Source organism: Pongo pygmaeus, chromosome 5 (assembly GCF_028885625.2).
Source record: "Pongo pygmaeus isolate AG05252 chromosome 5, NHGRI_mPonPyg2-v2.0_pri, whole genome shotgun sequence".
NCBI lineage: Eukaryota > Metazoa > Chordata > Mammalia > Primates > Hominidae > Pongo > Pongo pygmaeus.
In genome coordinates, this window is record NC_072378.2 from 131,913,880 (window position 1) to 131,936,613 (window position 22,734).

Below are 22,734 nucleotides of genomic sequence, written 5' to 3' on the forward strand. Positions count from 1 at the left end.
CTGCAATGAGCTATGACTGCGCCACTGTATTCCAGCTTTGGCAACAGGTGAGACACTGTCTCTTAAAAACAAAAAAATTTAAAAAACAAAACATTTGAAAAGTCACAGTGAAATCATCATCCCCAAAACACTGTGAGGCCTTGAGGCTATTTAAACTCCCTGGCTCTGGTTTCTTCAACTGTAAAACGGGTAATAATAGGTTTGGGCAATCTCCAAGTTCATTGGGCTAGATGTCCACGTTTTACTTTTTCTAAACCTCAAACATGATTTTGGTTAATATTTTAAAAACATGGTTGCTATTCAAGTAGCCTTTTGGGAGGTGGAAGATATTCCTGGCTGGATGTGGTGGCTCACACCTGTAATCCCAGCACTTTGGGAGGACAAGGAGCTTGAGTCCAGGAGTTTGTGACCAGCCTGGCAACATGGCGAAACCCCATCTCTACAAAAAATACACACACACACACACTAGCTGGGCATGGTGGTGAACATCTGTAGTCCCAGCTACTCAGAAGGCTAAGGTGGGAGGACTGCTTGAGCCCAGGAGACAGAAGTTGCAGTGAGCTCAGATCACGCCACTGCACTCCAGCCTGGGCAACAGAATGAGACCCTGAAAAAAAAAAAACAAAAAAAACCATATGCCCCAAAATCTATTCAGGAGCCACATAAATCAAATTGCTAGTTTGTTTTTAATAATTACTAATTCACCTGAGGATGTCATCTAAAATTACCTATGGCTTCCAACGTTTCACCCTTCACTCACTGCAATAATGGCATATCTCATTAGCTATATCCTAAAAACTCATCTTGGCTCTGGAGTGTAGTAAGGAAAATGGAAAAAACAAACCAGAGTAAACAGTAATCAAAACAAGGGAAGCAAAGTTTTTCTCCTCCCAGCAATTCATGTGAAAACCCCAGGGGGTTCTGTAAAAAAGGTAGGCTCCATGAATGGATTTCTCCTGTGTTTTTGTTTTAACAGCTATATGATAAAGAGCCCCTACAATCTGATTTTTCAAATGTAACACAGAATTTAAAAACTGTTACCTCTAACTCCTACAGGCCTTTGAAAGATAAACATTTTATTGAATTACTTTTAGATGGGAGCAGTTATAATGGATGTCACTCTAAGATATATTGTCTAACACAGTAGCCACATGTGGTCATTTAAATTAAAGCTTAATAAAATTAAAAAATTCAGTTCCACATTTCAAATGCTTCCTAGATAAATGTAGCTGCTAACTAGTGTATTGAATAGCACAGGTAAAGAACATTTCCATCACTGCAGAGTCATACTGGACAGAGCCACTCTAAACTTACTATTAATTTTCAAAAAGAAAATCTTTTAGGATGTGATAAATATAAAGGCATTTTTCCCCTCTGCTGTATTCTAAACCCAAATAAAGTTTTTGTCTTCTATTAGTCTCTGATTAAAAACGTATTTAAAAGCCTATCCAGGGAAATTATATTCCCATGTTTTTAAGCTAGAGAGGGAAAACTGAATTTTTAATAAATTAATTAGAATGTTTATGTCCTTAAGAAAGTGATTATATTGATTTTCATTTCCTCTATTCTGTTTGTATAATACTAGTGTCACAATTTTATCCTCATTCTAGGATCAAAAAGCAATAAATTCCTCAAGGCAGCAAGAATATATTGACGCTATGCTAAGATTAACACTTGAAATAATTTCTAGCATTTTTTCTGGGTAATTTTAAGAATGAATCTACAGGGACTGGGTGCGGTGGCTCACGCCTGTAATCCCAGCACTTTGGGAGGCCAAGGCGGCAGATCACGAGGTCAGGAGATTGAGACCATCCTGGCTAACACGGTGAAACCCCGTCTCTACTAAAAATACAAAAAATTAGCCGGGCGTGGTGGCGGGCGCCTGTAGTCCCAGCTACTAGGCAGGCTGAGGCAGGAGAATGGCGTGAACCTGGGAGGTGGAGCTTGCAGTGAGCCGAGAGTGTGCCACTGCACTCCAGCCTGGGTGACAGTACGAGACTCTGTCTCCAAAAAAAAAAAACAAAAAAGAGTAAGTCTGCAAAAATTACTTTTACCATTATATAAATTTTTAGCTGGACTTGCATGGCCAGTAATGATTTAGTGATGGCAATAACAAGAGCTACAAAGAAAATAAAGTTCTAGGAGGAATGTATTTAGAAATACAAATTTGAAATACAGTTGGTTAAATTCACTAGTTCTTTTTAAAAGAATCTGTAACTCTTAATTCCTAGGCCAATGTCAGTCACCAACTGTAGTGTAGAACCCAGGGAGTACTCCATTTCCAACTGACCTGAGCCGGCACACCGCCTGGCACACAGCCGACACTCATTCCAGTGAAGTCATGAAACAATCACGTGGTTTATTCATTCAGCAGACTTTACTCATTAGTTTTCAAGTCTTTCACAATGCCAATTCCCACAAAATTAACAATGTCTCTCAAAATCCAAGAAATAAAATGTGTACTGTATTTACAAATATAAAATTTAAAAATTTTAAGATTATAAAAATTGAAGAATTACATCATCTGTCAGGTGAGAGTGTCAACCTGCAAAAGCAATTAACTTATTTTTAAAAAAAGAAATTGGAGAATCAACCATTTAAGCATGATTCTAAGTTCAAGAATTTTCAGATGTTATTTTCTTACATGGCTTCCAACTAATTTTATACAGTAAGCTCGAGTCCATAGCAAAGGTAATAAAACTGCCAGTTGACCTTGATGGAAACTATGGAAATTTATAATAAAATTTCAAGTCATTTTAAAAAGAATATGAAGACTTGTTTGCTCCTACAATGCAACAAAATCTAGATTCTTTTTCTTGATATAAATCTCTATTATTCTGAAAATCTACCAGAAGAGATTTATGTAAAAAATATTTGTAATAACTGTTTTACATGTGTGGTGCCTTTAAAATAATATATCTGAAGACTAAATATGTCATTAATAATAAAAAATACAAACAAAAACAACGGCTAGAATAGGACAGACTGAAAGTGCCAATGACAAAAGTCATTTGATCACAGATACCTCTATGTTCCTACGTAGTTCTAATAAGTTGTTATGAATATGAACAACATGTATCTTACTTGGTCTCTTAGAGACAAAAATATAGATAGGGAGATGGGAGTTACAAGGTGTCAACAGATTCATCATTTGAATCAAAATAAAACAATCTGAACATCATCACTGCTTCTACTATATCACAATAGCGTGATCGCATTCAGATTTAAAAGGTTTGAGTCCACTCTCAAAGATGGATGTATTTCCACTTTCTCCACAGTACAGTCTGGCTTCACTGAGTTACTGGTAAAGACACGGGCACCTGATTAGACTGAGGTGCTGGAGACCCGCTGTTCATGGCTTGTGGAGGCACTGCAGCGGGCTCCATCTTGCTAATGTGTGTGATGAATCGAAGACGAAGTTTTAAAGCTGGTTTTAAGTTACAGATAATCTTCTCTACCTAAGAAATAAAAACACATTAAAACGTACTTTAATCAGAAAATTTCAGCTTCTCACATTTAAAGCAGGATTTACACATATCCGGAGACAATAAACTAAGGAGTGTCATGGGGTAGATGAGAAGTTTCTTAACATGTTCTGTGTTTTAAGAAAAGCAGATACAATTATTTCTTTCTTGCATGAGAAACAATATGTTCTCCCTCACTCACACCCCTTATATATTACATATGCATGTCTGTACATGTACCATATGTATATTCATATATATGCATATACTTACAAAAGCGTATCCACTCATCTAGCTAGCCAGTCATTCCACTAACAAAAGCTAGCAGAGTTTACACTGGAAATTTTATACATCCAGTAAGTTGATCATTCTTTTAAAATGCCATCTTTACAGAAGCATGAAGCATAATTATAAAGTTCTTTGAATAACTCATGTTTGCAACATTTATCTACAAAACTAATTATTTTGGTTTTAATTTACACTTGGAATTAACTAAATAATATTAGATCTACTCTTTTGAAAAACACTAAGGAGACAAACACATCAAGTCATTTCACAGCTTTCTTAGCTTTACTCAAATGCTCTTTGACCTTTTCCTTTCTGTACTCCCTTGTGTTAAAGTTTCTTAGGCCTAAATGTAAAGAATACTTTTTTAATAAAACAAACAAATAATTTCTTTTACAGTTTCTCTGCATGTTCTGTGTTGTAACAAAAGCAGATATAATTTCTCTCTTTCTTACATGAGAGAGAACAGGTCACCTCTCTTTGCCACTGCTGCTGAGACATAAAAGAGTCAACCTCCTTGGTAGCTCAACCTAAAGCACTGGGAGGGGTAGGAGGATGGACTTAACTTTCCCTCTCTGTCCCACCTCCACTCCTTTAAAATGGCCCAGATTCTGTTTCCTACACATAGGAAACTCAGTTATGATTCAAGGTCTTTTTCTACTTTCAGACATCCCCATTAGGAAGTTCCTCTTCATATGCTAAGTCAGGATGGCCTCCCTTTAACTTTACCAGAATTCATACACCCTCTAAAGTGACACAGAACAAATCTAATACCTATTCCAAATGAAAACCCTCCAAAATGCTGAGGTCATAAATAATTCCCTAGGACTTTTTTCTTCAGGATAAGCATTCCCATATTCTTTAAATGCTCTTCATGAGTTAGTCTCTAGTCAGGATCAGTCTAGAATCCTGACTTTAGACTTCTAGTTATGCCATGGTTTGTCTAATGTCACCATGAGTGTCAGGAGAAGTAGGACCTCCTTTACTCATAACACAACAACCTCTCTGCTCATATTTCAGCAGCCATATCCCACTGTTTCTCCCTAATGAGATTACTATTAATTAACCCTCTGGGTCTTTTTCAGATGTTCTGTTGCAAATATCAAGGGGGAAAAGTACAAGAAATTATAACATGTATTTACTTTAATACTACATCTAGAATAATATGCCTCTGTTGCCTAAAAAGATCTCATACCCACCCTTTTTCCTTAAAAAAAAAAATCAGACAAAATAAAAATAATCACCCAAACCAAAAAAGTCTTATTACTATATATTCAAGTTTTCTAAATTAAACATCATTAAAAATAATTAAACAAATTCAACTTACTTGCTCTTTCACGCTGTCGCCAGTAAACATATACTTCATGTGATAGAGGAAGTCACAGATGGGATCCATGTAATTTAAATGGGTGCTACACTGGTCAACATTCAGCAGCATGTCATAAAACGCCACACCAATCTATTTAACAAATAATGTAAAATTATTTAAGTGATCAAAAGTGATTCAATAATTCAGCTTGATGCAGCTGGGCTCCATTACAACACTTGCACTGGAGGATACTGTCTTTGCTGTAGAACTGTCACATACCATATACACCTCTATGCACATGAGATATGATATAGCTTGCATTTATAAAAGAATCTATAGTGCTACCAAATGCCCCTGACAAGGCTTAAATAAAATTTCTCTTCATAGTTTAGTAATTTCTCTTAAAATTAAGAGATAAACAATCCCCTTTCTAGACACCATCTCTCAATGTCTGGGATAACTCCACTCCTAGGGAGCCTTTGGATTATACTTTCTTAGTTCCATTTGGTAGCTCTTGCTTTAAGGTTCTACTCCTGAGTCCTTTCCTGTTTGCGACATCTTGTTAGAAGTGACTGACTTCATCCATTCCCATGATTTTAATTAGTTCCTCTGCACTGTAAGATCTCAAATGTACTTCTCCATCCTTAACCTCTTCTCAACCTTCATGATGGGTGTTTCCCCTGCATCTCCAATTCAATACATCCCACCCTAAATTCATTACTGGCACACTAAGTCCTCTAAAATTGCTCTTGGATCCTGTTAAACTAGTTTCACTACTAATGGTTGTGACCTGCAGTTTCAATAACACTGGTAAAGAAACCTAAATAGATACTTCAGAATTTAATCATGTCACAGGAAACCCAGATTATATTTTACCTCTATCATACAACGAGTTCTCTCTTGCTGAAATCTTTGTAAAAATGGTCCAACAAGATGGTATACATAAAGCAACTGGAATTCAGTCTTCACTATAGGAAGAAGTACTTCAGTAAGAAACCTAAAATTTGAAGATAAAAATAAAAATCTCCTGTGACTTGAAATTATTTAAATTGTTTGAATTTTGTTCATACAGTATTTACAAAGTATTACAATAAAATACAATTTTTTTAAGGTTCCTTTTAATTTGGTAACAATAATATTTCTAATTAATCTCACATCTCACTGGCTATTACTTTCACTTGATTATTTTTATTTATTTATTTTTTTGAGACAGAGTCTCACACTGTTGCCCGGGCTGGAGTGCAGTGGCGTGATCTCGGTTCACTGCAACCTCTGCCTCCTGGGTTCAAGCGATTCTCCTGCTGAGTAGCTGGGATTACAGGCACATGCCACCATGCCTGGCTGATTTTTTTATTTTTAGTAGAGACAGGGTTTCACCACATTGGCCAGGATGGTCTTGATCTCCTGATCTTGTGATCCACCCACCTCGGCCTCCCAAAGTGCTGGGATTACAGGTGCCTGCTACCACACTCAGCTAATTTTTTGTATTTCTACTAAAGACAGAGTTTTAATCAGATTTAAGTCATTCTTAATTGTAAAACTACTGATAGGTGAATTATCTGAAATAAAAAGAGAATAATCCAATAGAAATGCCACTCTTGAGAAATTTCAATCTAATTAATACCATTATTATGGTCAAGGAAAATAATCAGGAAAATAGGATAATATCAGTTATTCAGTTTAAAAGGTAACTTTTGGGATACATTCTGGAAAAAGCATGCATTTGACTAAGCTTCTTCAAACTATAGTGGAAAACTAGATTACCAGATTATTACTAGCACATACAGGTCAATTTTTAAAAAACAATTCTGAAGCAAAAGGAGCTTTCTGATTAACTTACTTTGCAAGTTGTTCTTTTTTTTTTTTTTCTTTTGAGACAGAGTCTTGCTCTGTCACCCAGGCTAGAGTGCAGTGGCGCGATCACGGCTCACTGCAACCTCCGCCTCCCGGGTTCAAGTGATTCTCCTGCTTCAGTCTCCTGAGTAGCTAGGATTACAGGAACACGCCACCACGCCCAGCTAATTTTTTTATTTTTAGTAGAGACGGGGTTTCACCATGTTGGCCAGGATGGTCTCGATCTCCTGACCTTGTGATCCCCCCATCTCGGCCTCCCAAAGTGCTGGGATTACAGGCGTGAGTCACCGCGCCCGGCCGCAAGTTGTTCTAATGAATGAAGTATATACCTCATCTGTTAATGAGATTAGAAAAAAATGAAATACATCCAATTTCTTTTTTTTTTTTTTCAGATGGAGTCTCACTCTGTCGCCAGGCTGGAGTGCAGTGGCGCGATCTTGGTTCACTGCAACTTCCGACTCCCTGGTTCAAGCGATTCTCCTGCCTTAGCCTCCCGAGTAGCTGGGGTTACAGGCACACACCACCATGCCCAGCTAATTTTTGTATTTTTAGTAGAGATGGGGTTTCACCATTTTGGCTGGGATGGTCTCAATCGCCTGACCTTGTGATCTGCCCATCTCGGCCTCCCAAAGTGCTGGGATTACAGGCATGAACCACTGCACCCAGCCTATGTCAAATTTCTTTAAGAAATTATTATACTTACTTTGGAATGAGAGAAAGTTGTCCGATGCTAGAATGGTGCCACACGGCATGTGCGAGAGCTAATGTATAGCTACAACTCATCTCAGAGTAGGACTGATGACAGGCAGTGAAATCAAAGAGGCGGAATGGATAGCCAACCCACTCTGTTTCAGACGTCAGGCTGGGGCTGCTGATGACACTCACAATTCGATCATGAAGAACAATCCAGTATGGCTCCTTTAAAATCGGAGGAAAGCTAGTGAAAAATGTCACTTATCCAGCATTCCACCCCAAAGTCTAAAGTAGTAGTGTTTTCTTTCTTTAAAGTTTTCTACTTTTCCAGCTTCTGCACAATACAGTTGGGTGACTTTGTAATTGGTCAAATTAAGCCAGTAACAACCTAGGAGAAGTACCTGTGAGTTAGGGGGCTCCATACATGTATCTGTCCAGCTCATTTAGGTACCTGATATATACTATGCAGTAAATCAATTAATTTATCAAACAATAAATCTATAGCTTTATTATTTATTTAAAAATAATAAACTTTAAAAAAATATGTGTGGAGGTCAGAGAAAGGCGTCTTCATGTGAGCTGGAAAAGTCAGGGAAGACTTCATTCACTGAGAAAGGAGGCTCTAAGCTAGCAAAGAATGAATAGGCTTTAGAGAAGGTGATGGAAGAAGAAGGTTCTGGAATAAGAAAAATGTCTTATTCCCTCACATTCAGAAGTACCTAAAACATGTCTTAAGCACTATCTGCAGGAACAAAGGCTGTAGATATACAACATGTTAAGTGGCCAAGAGTAGATCAGGCTATGATGTAAAAACTAAAGTTGGATAGGTAAGGTGGTACCAGAAAATGCAGAGACCTGTAAGTCACATAGATATATTTAGATCTAATACAGAAAAGCAAAAACTAGTCACTGTAGATTTTTAAAGCAGTAATAATATGAAAAAACTTTAAAAACATAAAATACTTCATTAATTTGCATGACGTCCCGTACAAGGGTATCCTATATGCATCTTTTTCTTTTTGCTGACATGGAACAGCTGGCTGTATTTCATCCCTAAGTACAAATCACAATTATTAACTCACTGGTAGGGCAGTGATGATCAAACCAATTGCATTCATCCATGCTGTAATGTTCTCTCTTGGCACTAAAGGCTGACTGCAACCGGCAAAAAAGAATGTAAGTATGAATTTATAAAAACATTTTAGATGGCTGACAACGGATCTTATTTTTAAAGAATATATCTAATTCAGAGGATCGACAACTAATCCATTTCAATAAAACAATGGGGAATTTTTTATTGAATAAAAATGTAATATGCATAAAAACTCAAGAAGCCTTTTTAAAAATACTTCCTCCCCAATCATTATCCCATACTTCATGCTAATTTTTAAAAGAATCTTGAAATCTTGAAAACAAGATGAAGAGAATCTTGTTTTAAGTGACAAGTTAACATTATTCCTATATTAAATGTCAAACTGCTATTAATGAGTAGAAGTAGGAACAAACCCGGATCTTAGGATCCTGTCCAGGGCTCATTCCATAACTCCTATATCACAAAGACAAGATCTGGAACCAGAAAACAGTCATCATCCAATGTGCATCAGCCTTGCAGCAACAGGTTTGTCTTAAAGTTCCAAATAGAATACCATTCTGTTTACAAATAAACAACAAATCTTACTGCATGAACCAGAATACATACCTTTTTAGGACAACATTTAGAAGGGCATTCCCAACCTCTTTGCCTGAAACTGCCAAGGCCATGAGCTCCACACAAGTAACATGGAGAGCATGGGCAGCTGGGTTGGGAAACTCATTGAATCTCCAGTCACAGTTTGGAAAGGGACCAGGAGATTTGCCAGCCATCGGTGCACACAGTTAAAGCAATAACAACTGGACTATCTCATCTGATTGTCAATTTATCTGATTATGAGCTGCCAAGAAGTGATTTATCTACACTTAGAGAGATTAAGAGGCAAATACAAACCAAATACAAATGAGTTTGACATGACTGAAATGTATTAAGAGCAACCATTTGACTAACCACAGGTATAAATGGTTGGTCTTACAGGTGGGTTCTTATAAATAGGACATATAATAGCCACAGACGCAACCAAGGTATACCTAGGTTTCATAAGCCTATTTCTTTTAATAGTTATAAGACATTAATATGAAAATTATTTTCTAATGAGTCATTCTTTTGCTTCAGAAAATAAATTCCTTTGTGTAAGAAAATAAGTCATGCTCATTTATGCAGAATTTCTCTACCTAGTAAAATAGTGGTATGGTTATAGACATTAAGTATACAGTGCTAATAACTGGAAATATAAAATCAGAATGAAGAAATAAACATCCAAGTACATTTTCACTAAAATATACCTTTTGAATAAAGAAAAATACATTTTATCATTTATTATTTAATACAGACATTAATTTTTTTAAAGTAACAAGATCCTACGTTCTCCAGTAGCACACAGATGCATGTGCTACAAAACATAGTATGTAAGAATAAGATTTTTTCTTTGAAACAAATCTCCATGAAGTCTATTTTTAAATATAATTTTTTTACCACTTATCCTCAAGTTCTAAAATATAAATTTTAATAGAATTTCAGCCTATCTGGCGTGATGCTGCTAATTTAAGATTTCAAACCTTTACAGAGATGAAAATGGAAGTAATCTTAAAAAAAATTAAAACCTTGAAATATATAAAAAATTACTTTAAAAGAAAAAATATGTTCTCATAAATCAAAATACTATTATTTCTGGGAGTCTAAAATCACAATAAAAAGGATATTATCGACTAGTCTGCCAATCAATCTGCAATAGTAGGTGTCATCTGGAACCCAGGGATTTTCCTCTCGTGCATTCATAGCGCATTTCAGGTAAGTGTCACTTAGACACCAGCCCTGTGGTCGATTATCCTTGAGAGAGCCAATGATCGCATGGACGAGTTTTCGTTTGAGAAATGCGCGGTCTCTCAGGTGCATTTCATAATAGTGCAGAGTGTTATACAGATAAGTCACTGGACGATCTGCCAAGAAAAAAACATAACACCACAATGTTTAACTGGTTACTAATAACTGTGAAAAACTGATCAACTGCTTTCCAGATAACTGAAAAACAGCTCAGAAGATTTATGAAACAACTTCACATACTGGGCAATTGTATACTATGAATATTTTAATCTGAGGAGAGGCAGAAGGCTCAGAATGTTTCTAGTAATATATAGTTTGTATTTATATTTTTTTTATTTAAGTGGAAGCAGTTCCATTTCTGAAAATTTATCCTGCATAAATTTTAATCCCTTGACATACAACAAGGGATGTCATTGCAGCCCTGTTTACACTAGCGAAAGATGAAAAACAGCCTAAAAGGTCAAAAACAGGGGACTGATAAAGTAAATTATGGCATGTATGAGGCAGCTCTTTATGTACTAATACAAATGACCAACCCTAATACATGATAAAGTTAAAACAAACAGGGTACAGAACAATATGTGTATTATATTTTACTTGTGTTAAAAACAAACAAACAAAAAAACCAGCCAGGATATCTAAGAGGGGATGGCAAGAGACTGGTAACATTGGCTGCCTACAAAAGAAACTGGCTAGCTGGAGGCCAGGATGGGACTAACTACCTTTCACTGTATACTCTTCCCCATCAAGTATGTATATTACCTAACCCAAAAGAAAAATGTTTTTAAAAGAATGCTCACTTGAACTTTATGCCTATTCTATCACGTTAACACACAATTCGTACTTCTGCTTTGAGGGAAGGTATCTTAAAGATGAAGCAGGACTGCCCGCCAGACAAACACTTTGTTCCCACAGTGGCTGCTCCAGGACCTTCACATTTCTGTCACTGACCCTGCCACTCTCCAGTTACTATGCTTAAAATTTCAGTTGTCTTTTTCTTTCAATATTCTCCTTATAACCAGCCAATCAAGTCCTGTTTCTTCTTTTGTGACCATTTGTCCCTTTTCTCTCATTTTCAATGCAACCATTGTTGCTTAGATACTAATCACACAACTGAGCTTTTTGACATGTCCTTGTAATGGCTTCATCCCAAGACTGCTGCCAACTATAACTGGATGTACCTTTCTGAAATAATGTTTCCTATGCCATGATCATACTCAATAACTTCCAGTTGATTATTATCTGCAATTATAAAATCAGCCTAGCATTCAAGGTGATCTACAGTTAGGTACAATCTGTCTTTCCAACCTTATTTCTAGAACTCTCTGGTAAGAATTTTCAATTCAACCCAACGTAGCAATTTTTCTTCAAATATACCTTATTTTATCTCTTCCATGATTTCCCCCAAATGATCCCTTCTGCCTCGTATGCTGTATTTTCCCTGCTGCTGCTATAAATTGGATGCATCAAGTTCAAATCCTACCCACCCAAGAAGGCTGCCAAGATCTGTTTAGTTTACAGTAACATCACCCTGTTCTGAACTCATACTTTTGTTTATATTTTTATGTTGTATATTTTATACTTCATGGCACCATCCATAGTACTTATCCTCAAAACACTTCATTTTTAAAATAATTAAAATAAAACCTTTAGAGCCACTATTACACACTATTATGTGATCCTGCCCATCCTACTTTTGATAATGGAGGTATTAGATGAAATTAAAATTTGAAAAAGCTCACCATGAAATTTATATAAGCCTCCTAGGTGATCCAGTAGAGTCTCCAGTGATTTGGACACTGGAAGCAACTCTAAAAATCTGTGGATTACTATATCAAACACTGGAAGGAATCGAAGACACACATTCCCAAAATAGATGGGCAGATAGGGAGACTGGATCTGTACAGGAGGATCTACCTGTTCCGCGAGGCCCTCAAAATACAACTTCTCTGGATATTTCTGTGGGATTGAGAAGATGATAAATGGTTAGAGCGTTTTTAAAAAAATTCTCTTAAAAGAGCTAAATGTGAAAGCATTGTTTAGATTTTTTTTTGCAGGGAAACATTTAAAGTTATACTTGATTATACTTTACTTCTTTTTATATAAGTACTTATGTCCACTAAAACTGCAGTTTCAATTTATTCTCAACATTATAGAAACTCTCAAACCTTGAAGAAGTTCAGAGAGCTAACTTACTTCTATATAGACAAGAGAAAAAACATTAGAACCAGAGAGAAAACGGCCAAATCAATTCATCAAATACTCAAGTATGGCTTTAAAAGGATTATTTGAAATACTAATTAGAACTAGTACCTTGTGATAATTCATGTGCTTGGTGTGCCAGTCATTCTGTAACCAGTGCTCTGGGGAATTTTCCTTCACAAAGTCACTTACTCGATTTCTAAAATCGTTTGGTTTGAGTAACAGCAACTGAATTATGAAATAACAAACCTGGGCTTCATTTCCTTCATGACTACGCATGGCCTTTGAAAAACAACAGAAAAATTATATGAAAATGTTCAACCTGTGTAAAATCATGAGGGCCATCTGAAAGCCTAAATTTTAACAAAGTAAAATCTCGCTATTATAATTTCCTTAGACGTCTAGTCTATCCCAAACCAACTGTTCAGTATTCCCCAAACATGGATGACCTTTCTTGCCTATTTTTGCCTTACTATTCCTTCTGCCTGGGATGTCCATCTTTATTTTTTTAAAATTTAATCTATCTTTCACATCTATCACCTAAGCAGATAAGATTTCTCACTGTTTCCTAGAAATATTTTTTCTACACCTCCATCTTATCCTGATATCTTATTGATTTATAGACTTACATTATTTCCCCTAAAATATAATAACTACTTTTATATCTATGCTCCACAGCTAAGGGGTTAACGTTAAACTATGCCACTCCAAATATCACCACCATATAATTTTTTTCAGTGTAGCATTTTCCAGCCTACTTCAGTATCTTTTTAAAGAAATCTACCCAAAGGCCAGGCGCAGTGGCTCACACTTGTAATCCCAGCACTTTTGGAGGCCGAGGCGGGCAGAACATGAGGTCAGGAGATCGAGACCATCCTGGCTAACACGGTGAAACCCCATCTCTACTAAAAATACAAAAAATTAGCCGGGTGTGGTGGTGGGCACCTGTAGTCCCAGCTACTTGGGAGGCTGAGGCAGGAGAATGGCGTGAACCCGGAAGGCAAAGCTTGCAGTGAGCCAACATCACCCCACTGCACACCAGCCTGGGTGACAGAGCAAGACTCCATATTAAAAAAAAAAAAAAAAAAAAAAATCTACTGGAAATAGACATCAAAGTCAGGAGAAAAAAAAAAACATTTGGGGAATGTTTGTTACCAAAGTGTAAAGAAATGGTTGTATTAGCACTCTGTGAAGAAACACAGTGACTTACTGCTACTTCCTCCCTCTAGTGGGAGTTTTGGAGAATCAACTCCGGGTCTAATTGCTCATATTTTCAAAGTATCACAAGGCTAGGACCACACCTATTTTATTTACTTCTGTACCTTCTATACATAGAACACAGTTGATATTCAATATGTACTTATTAAATGAATGAATAAGGAAATTGGGGCTGGAAGTAGTAGCTCACGCCTGTAATCCCAGCACTTTGGGAAGCTGAAGAGGGAGGACGGCTTCAGCCCAGGAGTTCGAGACCAGCCTGGGCAACATGGAGAAACCCCATCTCTATAAAAAAGTTAAAAAGAAAAAAAATTAGTTGGGTATGGTGGCATATGCCTGTACTCCCAGCTACTCAGGAGGCTGAGGCAGGAGGAGATTGCTTGAGCCCAGGAGGTTGAATCTGCAGTGAGCCATGATCATGCCACTGCACTGGGCGACAGAGCGAGACCTTGTCTCAAAAAACAAACAAAAAAACAAAAACAAACAAAAAAAGAAATTGGAAAATTTCTAGCTCTTTAGGGAAGTGACAGCAATGCTTGATATAGTATAAATTCATTAAATCCTTCAAAGCAATATAGAGCAGATCGGCATAAGATATATTAGTCATACATCTTGATCTAAAAGAGAATAAGTTTAGAAACATATTTGTTCTTACCAGGCAGAGAATTAATCTGTCCAGTGTAACAATGTTATATTTCCATACCATGTCATTAAGAATTTCAATGCATTTATTGAGTTGCTGACCCCCTGCTGATGTAGAAAACTCATATACCAGGAAATCTGCAAATGTCCTCACATGGGCTACCAAGGCCCTGGCTCCAATTCTCTCTAATACTCTGGAAGGCAGAGAGTAAAACATAAACTCCATTGTTGTATGTATACAACAATTTGCCAAATGGAATGCAAATTAGGTTTTTGACTTACCTATAGCCAATCTGATTAATATGATCTGTTTCCAAGAGCATTTTCCAGAGAAGACAAAGAAAGAGAGGAGGGGAGCCCTGCATAGAGAAGTGGGTAATAATGTCGTTTTCGTTGCTCATTGACTTCCACTTCCTATACTCCTCCTCCACATTTTTTTTCAGATTAAAACGGCTTTCCTGAGGCACATTATTTTGTTTGAAGAATGCCTAAAAAGAGGATCAGAAGTTTATTTCATTGGTTATAGTAGAAAGAGCACTGGATATGGAGTTAATAAACCAGTTCTAGACTTGATTCTGACATTAATAAACTCTAGGTGACCTTGAGCAACTCAGCAATTAAGGCTTGAATTTCTGTGTCTGGAAAATACATAAGCTTGACTAGATTATCTCCAAGATTCCTTTTCCTAGATTTCCTAAATGGAAATTCTAGGCAAGCCTGAATTCAAAGCTTCTTCAATCATCTGTTGATACTTCCGCCAATCTTAAAAAGAAAAAAAAGAATGAAATGTCTCTACCCTTTGGCTACATATGTTCGTGCCTTTAAGGAAAATCCATTGCACTAGCCCAGTGATTCTCAAGAGTGTGGTCCCAACACCAGCAGTATCAGCAGCATCTGGGTCTTACAAGAAATGCAAAATTCTCACATCTTATCCCAGATTTACTGAATCAGAAGCTCTGTGGCTGGGGGCCCAGCCAACTGTAGCTTAGCAAGCCCTCCAGGTGATTTGGTAAGTTTAAAAACCAAATGCTCTAGCCCTACCAGGAGTTATGAAAAATGGATGTTCATCATGCCTAACATTTTTTCTGAAAAGAAGAAGACAGATGAGGTTTGCCTTTCTCCCTATTAGAAAAGCCAGGTTTACAGTTTTTCTGTGATTAAGAAAAAAATTCAGTGAAGTGTCATATTATGCGCACTCTGTGAAGCTCCATTACATTATACTTCTCCCCATTTCAGTTCTATGAGAGAGAAAAAAATTTTCAGGTACTATGTTAATTTTCATGAGATTCTAAAACCATTAACTATTTTTTTCTCTTTTTCAATTTTTTTCACCTTTACTTTTTTCCTCTTTCTACTCTTCCTCCCCTTAAAACTGTTAACTAAGATGAAACCATAATAATTAAATTTTTAGAAACATGTCCAGTACCAGAGTAGGACACAGAACAACTTGAGAGATTTTGTAAGTAATGACTTTTTTTTTTTTTTTTTTTTTTTTCTAGAGACAGGGTCTGGCTCTGTCACCCAGGCTGTGGTACAGTGGTGTGACCATAGTTCCTTGTGACCTTGAATTCCCGGGCTCAAGCCATCCCCCTTGCCTCAGCCTCTCAAGCAGTTAGGACTAGAGGTTTGTGCCACCATGCCCAGCCCCTAAATATTTTTTAAAATAAATAAAAGCTAATTTTATTCAGAAGTCACCAAGACTCACTCTAGAACACCATTGTGAATGGGAAGAAGGATTTCATGTGTATTCAGTAAGTAATTCAAGACCAAATTACCTGTAGTGGGCCTGGAAAACAGCTCAGGGTGTGTGAAGCCCAATTATGAGGAGTGAAACTCATGATGGTCTGAAGTATGTCTTTACACCAAGTTCCCTGAATTGAATCAGAGCCTGTAAAAAAATCTAAACATAAACAAATAGATGTAATCCAGATATAAATGATTATATCCACAATTCATAAAAGATTATAGCGAAAATAATAATTATATACACTGAGAATTTCACCGCAGTGCATTCATTGCTTAACTAGTTATATTCAGCTTAGAACCTAAATTTGCTTAGTTTATGAATGATCTGGATGATCACATTAGAAAATATGAGAACAATTTATGAAAAGATGACAAAAGACATTTGGAATCTCTCTTTTTTTGAGGTTACAGAGTCCCAGTGATAACAGTAACACAAGCCCACCACTACTGTTCATTTACTTTGACACTGATTTAGTAGTACTTTATTCGGCCAAGGGAATAGAATAAAGAAAGATGTCTTTTTTGGTGAGTGAAATAATTACATAATGCATGCATAAATCTCAGAATTGAAGAGGGTTCTTTATGTAAAACAACATAATTTACATAAATGTATTTGAGGTTGCTAAAATCAATAACTATCTCTTTAAAACATCAGTTCTAAAGTGTGGTCTGTAGACCTCTGGGGGATTCCCCAATAGCCCTTCAAAGATTCAATGAGGTCAAATAATAATAAAAAGATATCATTGGCTTTTTCACTTGATATGAGCACTGACGGTGCAAAAGCAATTGTGGTAAAACTGCTGGTCCTAAGCACAAATCAAACAGTGGTGCCAGACTAGATGAAAAGGCTTTGTATTCTCCACCACATGCACTCAGTGAAAGAAAAGTGCCAGTGTCAATCTCGACACCTATTTTTAATATCATACGTAACAAAAGGGGAAGCATATGCCTAGTGTTCCAAAGTTTGATGGGTGTCTTGAGGAAAAACACTTGTGCACTTGTGTGACTGACTGAGCACTGAGTTAAATCAGTTGCTTTTTTTTTTTTTGAATTCCAATTTTACTTGAAAGAATGTCTGACGGAAAACTATAGCTAGCTAGACTTATGTATTTAGCAGACATTTTCTTGAAAATTAACAAAATGAGCTTGTCACTTTAAGGAAAACAAATGATAGTAACTTTTACCAATGATAAAATTTGACCTTTTAAGTAAAAGTTGAAATTTTGGAAAACCTGTATCTACCACGACATGATAGCATTCTAAAACTTAGATTTTTCTAATAAACTTTGCAGTGATATTAACAAATGTAATTTTCTGATACTGTATAAACAAAATGTCAACGTTTGCTAGATCTACGTAACTCAGTGAACCAGTATTTTCAAAATGAATAATTCATGAAGTTACAAAACATGCATGGATTTAAATATCCACTCAATGTACAAAACAGATGTACAGGTTACAATGTAACAAAGTGCATGAAGTTCACTGGGGGTTTTGGATTCCATATTGCAGCTAACCTTTAAGCAACTATCATTTTTCCATGTGATGTCAAAGAACATTCCCTATTATCTGAAAAGGCTATTAAAATACTCCTCTCTTTCCAACCTCATCTGTGTGAGGCCACATTTTTCACTTACTTCAACTAAAACTTCAATGGATTAAATGTCTAAGCAGATGAGAATCCAAACTATGTCTTCCTTTACGTCAGATATTAGAGAAGTAAAAATGTAAAACAATGGCACCTCTTCTCACTAAAGTTTTGCTTTAGAAAATATACTTTTTTTCATAACATCATATATTAACATGTAATGTTTATTATTGCTATTTAAAAACAAATTAAATATTTGTTTAAATATTTTTAAACTTCTTAATTTTAATATCTAATAGAATAAATATCCATAGATATAATCCATATAAACAGAAATTCTTTGGGAATTTCAATTTTGTTTTTAAGAGTGTAAAGCAGTCCTCAGACCAAAAAGCTTAAAGTATTACTACTTTAAAATTATGGAAGATAGCTGAAAACTGATGCTCAACCCAGTTATTAATAGAATGATGGTACACAAAAGAACTTCCATAAATGAGTGAAATAGTGAAGATATCAAAACAACTGGCTTTTTTCAAACAAATGAAAAGTATCTTTTTAGTATGTTATAACTATAGTAATTAGTAGAATCATGGCACACTTTAATTCATCTGTTGTTGTCTGTAGTCACATATTCACCGTACCTGTTACATGAGTTGCTCTAGCCAAGGTCAATATCAAGGCTCGGTTCAGTTCTTCAGATTCTGCTGAGAGCACTGTTTTGGGATCACTAAGGAAGCGTGTGAACTGCGGCTGTACCTCTGAACTACCTAATGCTGTTATAAGCCTGAGGGCAGTGCTCTCGACACTGAGAAGTGGGAGAACAAAAAGAAACGTAAAAAAATTTCAGAATTATGGAATTAAATCTAATTCTAAGGTTAATTCCAATGGAAAAACATGCAATCTATGACTATCCCTTCTTTAATTAAAAAAACACTTTTGTGTGAGAATAAATGTTGCTTAATTTGTTTAAAAAACCTAATTTGTCCAATTTTATAGTGAAAATCATGACTTTTTACACATTTGAAAAAGATGGCTTGTCGCCTATAGGACTAAAAAATTTCACCTGGAGATACTGCATTTCAAAAATTATATTTTTCTATCTAAAATATATTTTAATTTAAAGCAAAATCAATGTGACATGATACTTTAACCATAATCTGAAGTATACTTAAAACCAGCATTCTAAAGGGCTAAGTTACAACATAATAATAAATATCCTGGAGTACTAATTCTCAGTCCAAAGATCCTGAAGGAAGGACTCAACTATCTTAATCAGTTTCTATTTAAAAAGCTGGACTCTGCTCCTATACTGGAAACAAAATACTTTAGAAGCAGAGAAGTTTTATGACAGACGAAAAAAAAAAAAAAACAAAACTATAAGGTAAAGGATTAAGAACCTCATCTCCAAGAAAGCTTCTAATAAATCTTAAGGAAAGATGGTCTTCAATGAGCTCACCAAAGATGGAGCTGGTTCTGGTTGGTTTGTGCAACTGCAGCCAAAGTATGAAGATGACTCAGGAGCTGAACTCTATAATGAGGCTGAATATGATGCATCCGGTAGCTAAACATCTCAAGGAGTGTGTGTAAGATCCCCCATGCATGTGATTTGAAAACAGTTGGCAAAAGCTGACCTGGAGGAAAAAGACAATTTAACGTACCAATTATTAAAGGCTATGCATGAAAAGATATTTGAAGAAAGTCACATTGAGTAAAATATAAAGATTTGATTGTGAAAATACACACGCACACACACATATATATTCTCCATATTTTCTTATTTTCTACTTTTAACAGTAAGGAAAAATTCAGATCCTAACTATAATGCCAAGTTTGCTTTTTTCCTGGGATTTGGCAATTGATAATCATGTTTATCTGGAAAAATAAAATGAGACAAGATATGAAAAAACATTAATCTTCTCAATTCTGGTATCTTTTAAGTTATTTTTAGACAGTTAATGTTCCATACCTTTTGAAGTATGAGGTTCACTTTTTAATACAAAAAATTGTATTACACCTGCCCTTGTTTCCTCCTACCCCCAAGAAAGTTTTATTCAACAATCAGTTATCTAAGAAGAGTTATTGTGGTTAAAATTAAGACTATGCTGTATTCTTGAAAAGCTGGAATTACCATGAATCAGAAAAACACTTCTATATTAGAAAGTATCTATTATTTTAGAACTATATAATAAATAAGACATTATAATGTATCTTCTGCAATGTAGGAAAATTCCTTCTTTATTGCCAGTCAGCCTTCATATGCATTGGAGGACAGCATTACTGCCTCAGGCAGAATCCATTTGCATGAGGACAGGGACCGAGTCTATCCTGCTCTCTGCAACCCAGGCACCTAGCACATTAACCTTTTCTTAACACTTTACTTAAAAATGCAACAAACCTCCCGACCCTCACACTTCCTATTCCTTTTTGCTTTATTTTTCTCTATAACATGTATCATCTGACATATTGTATATTTCATTTATTTAATGTCCCCCTCCATAAGCTCCATCATGGTGGTGACTTGTTCTCTGCTGTGTCCCCAGGACCTAGAAAAGTAACTTTAGAGTTAATGAATGGGTTAATAGTTATAAACACCAGAAAGTCCTGTCTTACTGATAAATCCTTTGATGCCCAAAGACTCTATTTCCATATAGACCAATAAACGACTGTAAGTTTCCACTAGGGCTGGAGCCAAGGCCACACTGGACTTTGCATGAGCAAGTTTTATCACCCTGGTTGCAATGCTGTGAATAAGGCTGAGGAGAAAAAAAGGGAAGAAAATAAAAATCCATATTTTTGACATAAACATATGGGCTACTCTTCTTAGAAGTAACTTAGTATAAATTTGAACTTAAAATGATTCAAATGAAGTTGATTCATTTAATGTGTTTAAGCTGTGCAGGACACTTGGTAAGGATGCACTGCACAACCTGAGAGTCATTCCGTTTCTATGGTGCTTTCAATATGCATACGGATCCCCTTGCTCATGGAAAAACAAACTTTGGGTTCAACTCATAAGAGCATGCTTGAGGGATTTTGGTCACTCAAATGATGCATCAAAATACATTTGGGAAATTAAATAACTTTTGTCACAGATTTACTTTAATAAATCACTGCTAAGACCCAAATGTTAGGTTCTAATGGGGCTTTGCTCAAATCTGTTATATATGCAAGTGAAGCACATGTGTAATTCTATCACAATGGTTACCATTTGAAAAAAAGCATAGCTCTACAGGACTGATGCTCCACTTGGAGGCCCACAGACAAATTCTCTTTGGCTTATACAGTGGTTGTTTTAAATTTGAGCCAATACTTAAAAGCTGAAAGACTAGTAATAAAAAATCTGGATTTCTAGCCCTTTCCAAAAATATTGGAAGCTCTAGCTACACTAGTCCTCATTCTTAACATCTATAAAAAATGAAAAAAATATGTGCAAAAAATTTTTATAATGCTTATCTCTCATGGAGAGATTACGACAATTACTTTCTTTGGGTTTGTTTATCCTAGAATTCCTATAATAAAAAATATTTACTTTTGTAATAAAATAAAGCTAATTTTTTTTTCTTAAATGTACCTGACTATGAAATAATACACACATAAAATCATGAAATAAAGGTTTATACTATACTTGTATCAATTCCCTGACATGGAACCAAATTAATAAAAAGAACATACCTCATTTTGGCATGAACTGTCAGTGAATCCAGGAGGTTCATAGGTAAGGGGGTAATAGATCCTGAAGCCATACAGTTTGTTCCAGGGAGAGGTATCCTCATAATTCCATTTCCATAAATAGTTTCTACCAGAGCTCCCATGGGTAATGTAAAACATTCTGAATTTGTAGAGTATGCATTACACAATAGAGCAATCTTATAGTCATTCATCTGTAAACTTTTATTTCTCAGACTCTGCTGCAGGAACCTAAAAATTCATGTTCCATTAAAAAGAAAAAAATGAAAATAACTTCCATAATGTTAATTTGTATTTTTTTAAAAGTTCAATTTTTTGCAATTATTTATTAATGCTATCTTTGTTCCTATAGGTATTATAGTTTCTGTGTGAAATGTACAGTGGGAATACACATAGAAGTTTGAGTAGCATTTCAGAAGAAAAATAATATGAAATAAACAATTAATGGGTACTGTTAAGTATGTACTACATATATAACCACCATATTAGGCTAAGTTTCAGAGAATGAAGAAATAACTCACAAGTCTATGAACCAGGTTTCTATTTATTATCTGTCTGTATAAACACAACAATGTCTTCATTACAAATACCACTATGAAAAGGTGGTTAAGGGGTGTCTCATAAAATGAAAACCAAATGAAATATCAAGTCTGACAATCCTGCCATCTCCTGTGAAGAGATGTGGCAGTCCTTTTCAGAAGCTCTAGGTGGGAAGTTAGGCTACTCCTAGCACCCTTGACTATAATACAATGCTATCTAAGAATGGTATCTTCTTTGAGTCATCACAACTTTGGAAGAGATATTAAGGGGCATGCCAGCCAGATCAGCTCAATCAATACTGGCAGCCCAGAGATGAATGATATCTCAGTCAGCTTATGCTCAAGTTCCAAGCACTTGAGAAATTCTGAAACATTTTTACATTTATAAAAAATGATATGCTTTCATTATATTAATAACTTTAAAGTATAACATACACAACTGAAGATCAGCCTTGAAAATTAAAAAAAAAAAAAATCTATACATATAAGCAAGACTAATCTTGTAGCTGTTTCCTGATATAGGTACTGGTCAGATTCTCTTGCTATGACATATACATCAAGTATTTGCCCTTACCTATAGTGGGTATGGGGAG

At 35.7% G+C, this 22,734-nt stretch overlaps 1 protein-coding gene across 5 annotated transcripts in view; it reads right to left on the reverse strand.

Moving 5' to 3' along the window:
- Positions 1–2,358: 2,358 nt before the first annotated feature.
- The window catches only part of MED23 (mediator complex subunit 23), a 42,430-nt gene continuing 22,054 nt past the window's right edge, over positions 2,359–22,734 (reverse strand). For all 5 annotated transcript variants that reach the window (XM_054491199.2, XM_054491198.2, XM_063666601.1 and 2 more), the window contains 16 exons: positions 21,588–21,833; positions 20,526–20,668; positions 19,372–19,546; positions 18,557–18,720; positions 16,357–16,481; positions 14,864–15,069; positions 14,595–14,775; positions 12,833–13,003; positions 12,262–12,478; positions 10,399–10,635; positions 9,305–9,470; positions 8,688–8,760; positions 7,616–7,830; positions 5,935–6,055; positions 5,077–5,208; positions 2,359–3,458 (listed from right to left, as the gene is read on the reverse strand). In XM_054491199.2, the coding sequence (XP_054347174.1) occupies positions 3,291–3,458; positions 5,077–5,208; positions 5,935–6,055; positions 7,616–7,830; positions 8,688–8,760; positions 9,305–9,470; positions 10,399–10,635; positions 12,262–12,478; positions 12,833–13,003; positions 14,595–14,775; positions 14,864–15,069; positions 16,357–16,481; positions 18,557–18,720; positions 19,372–19,546; positions 20,526–20,668; positions 21,588–21,833 (2,740 nt within the window). In that variant the 3' untranslated portion in view covers positions 2,359–3,290. The remainder of the gene's footprint in view (positions 3,459–5,076; positions 5,209–5,934; positions 6,056–7,615; positions 7,831–8,687; positions 8,761–9,304; positions 9,471–10,398; positions 10,636–12,261; positions 12,479–12,832; positions 13,004–14,594; positions 14,776–14,863; positions 15,070–16,356; positions 16,482–18,556; positions 18,721–19,371; positions 19,547–20,525; positions 20,669–21,587; positions 21,834–22,734) is intronic.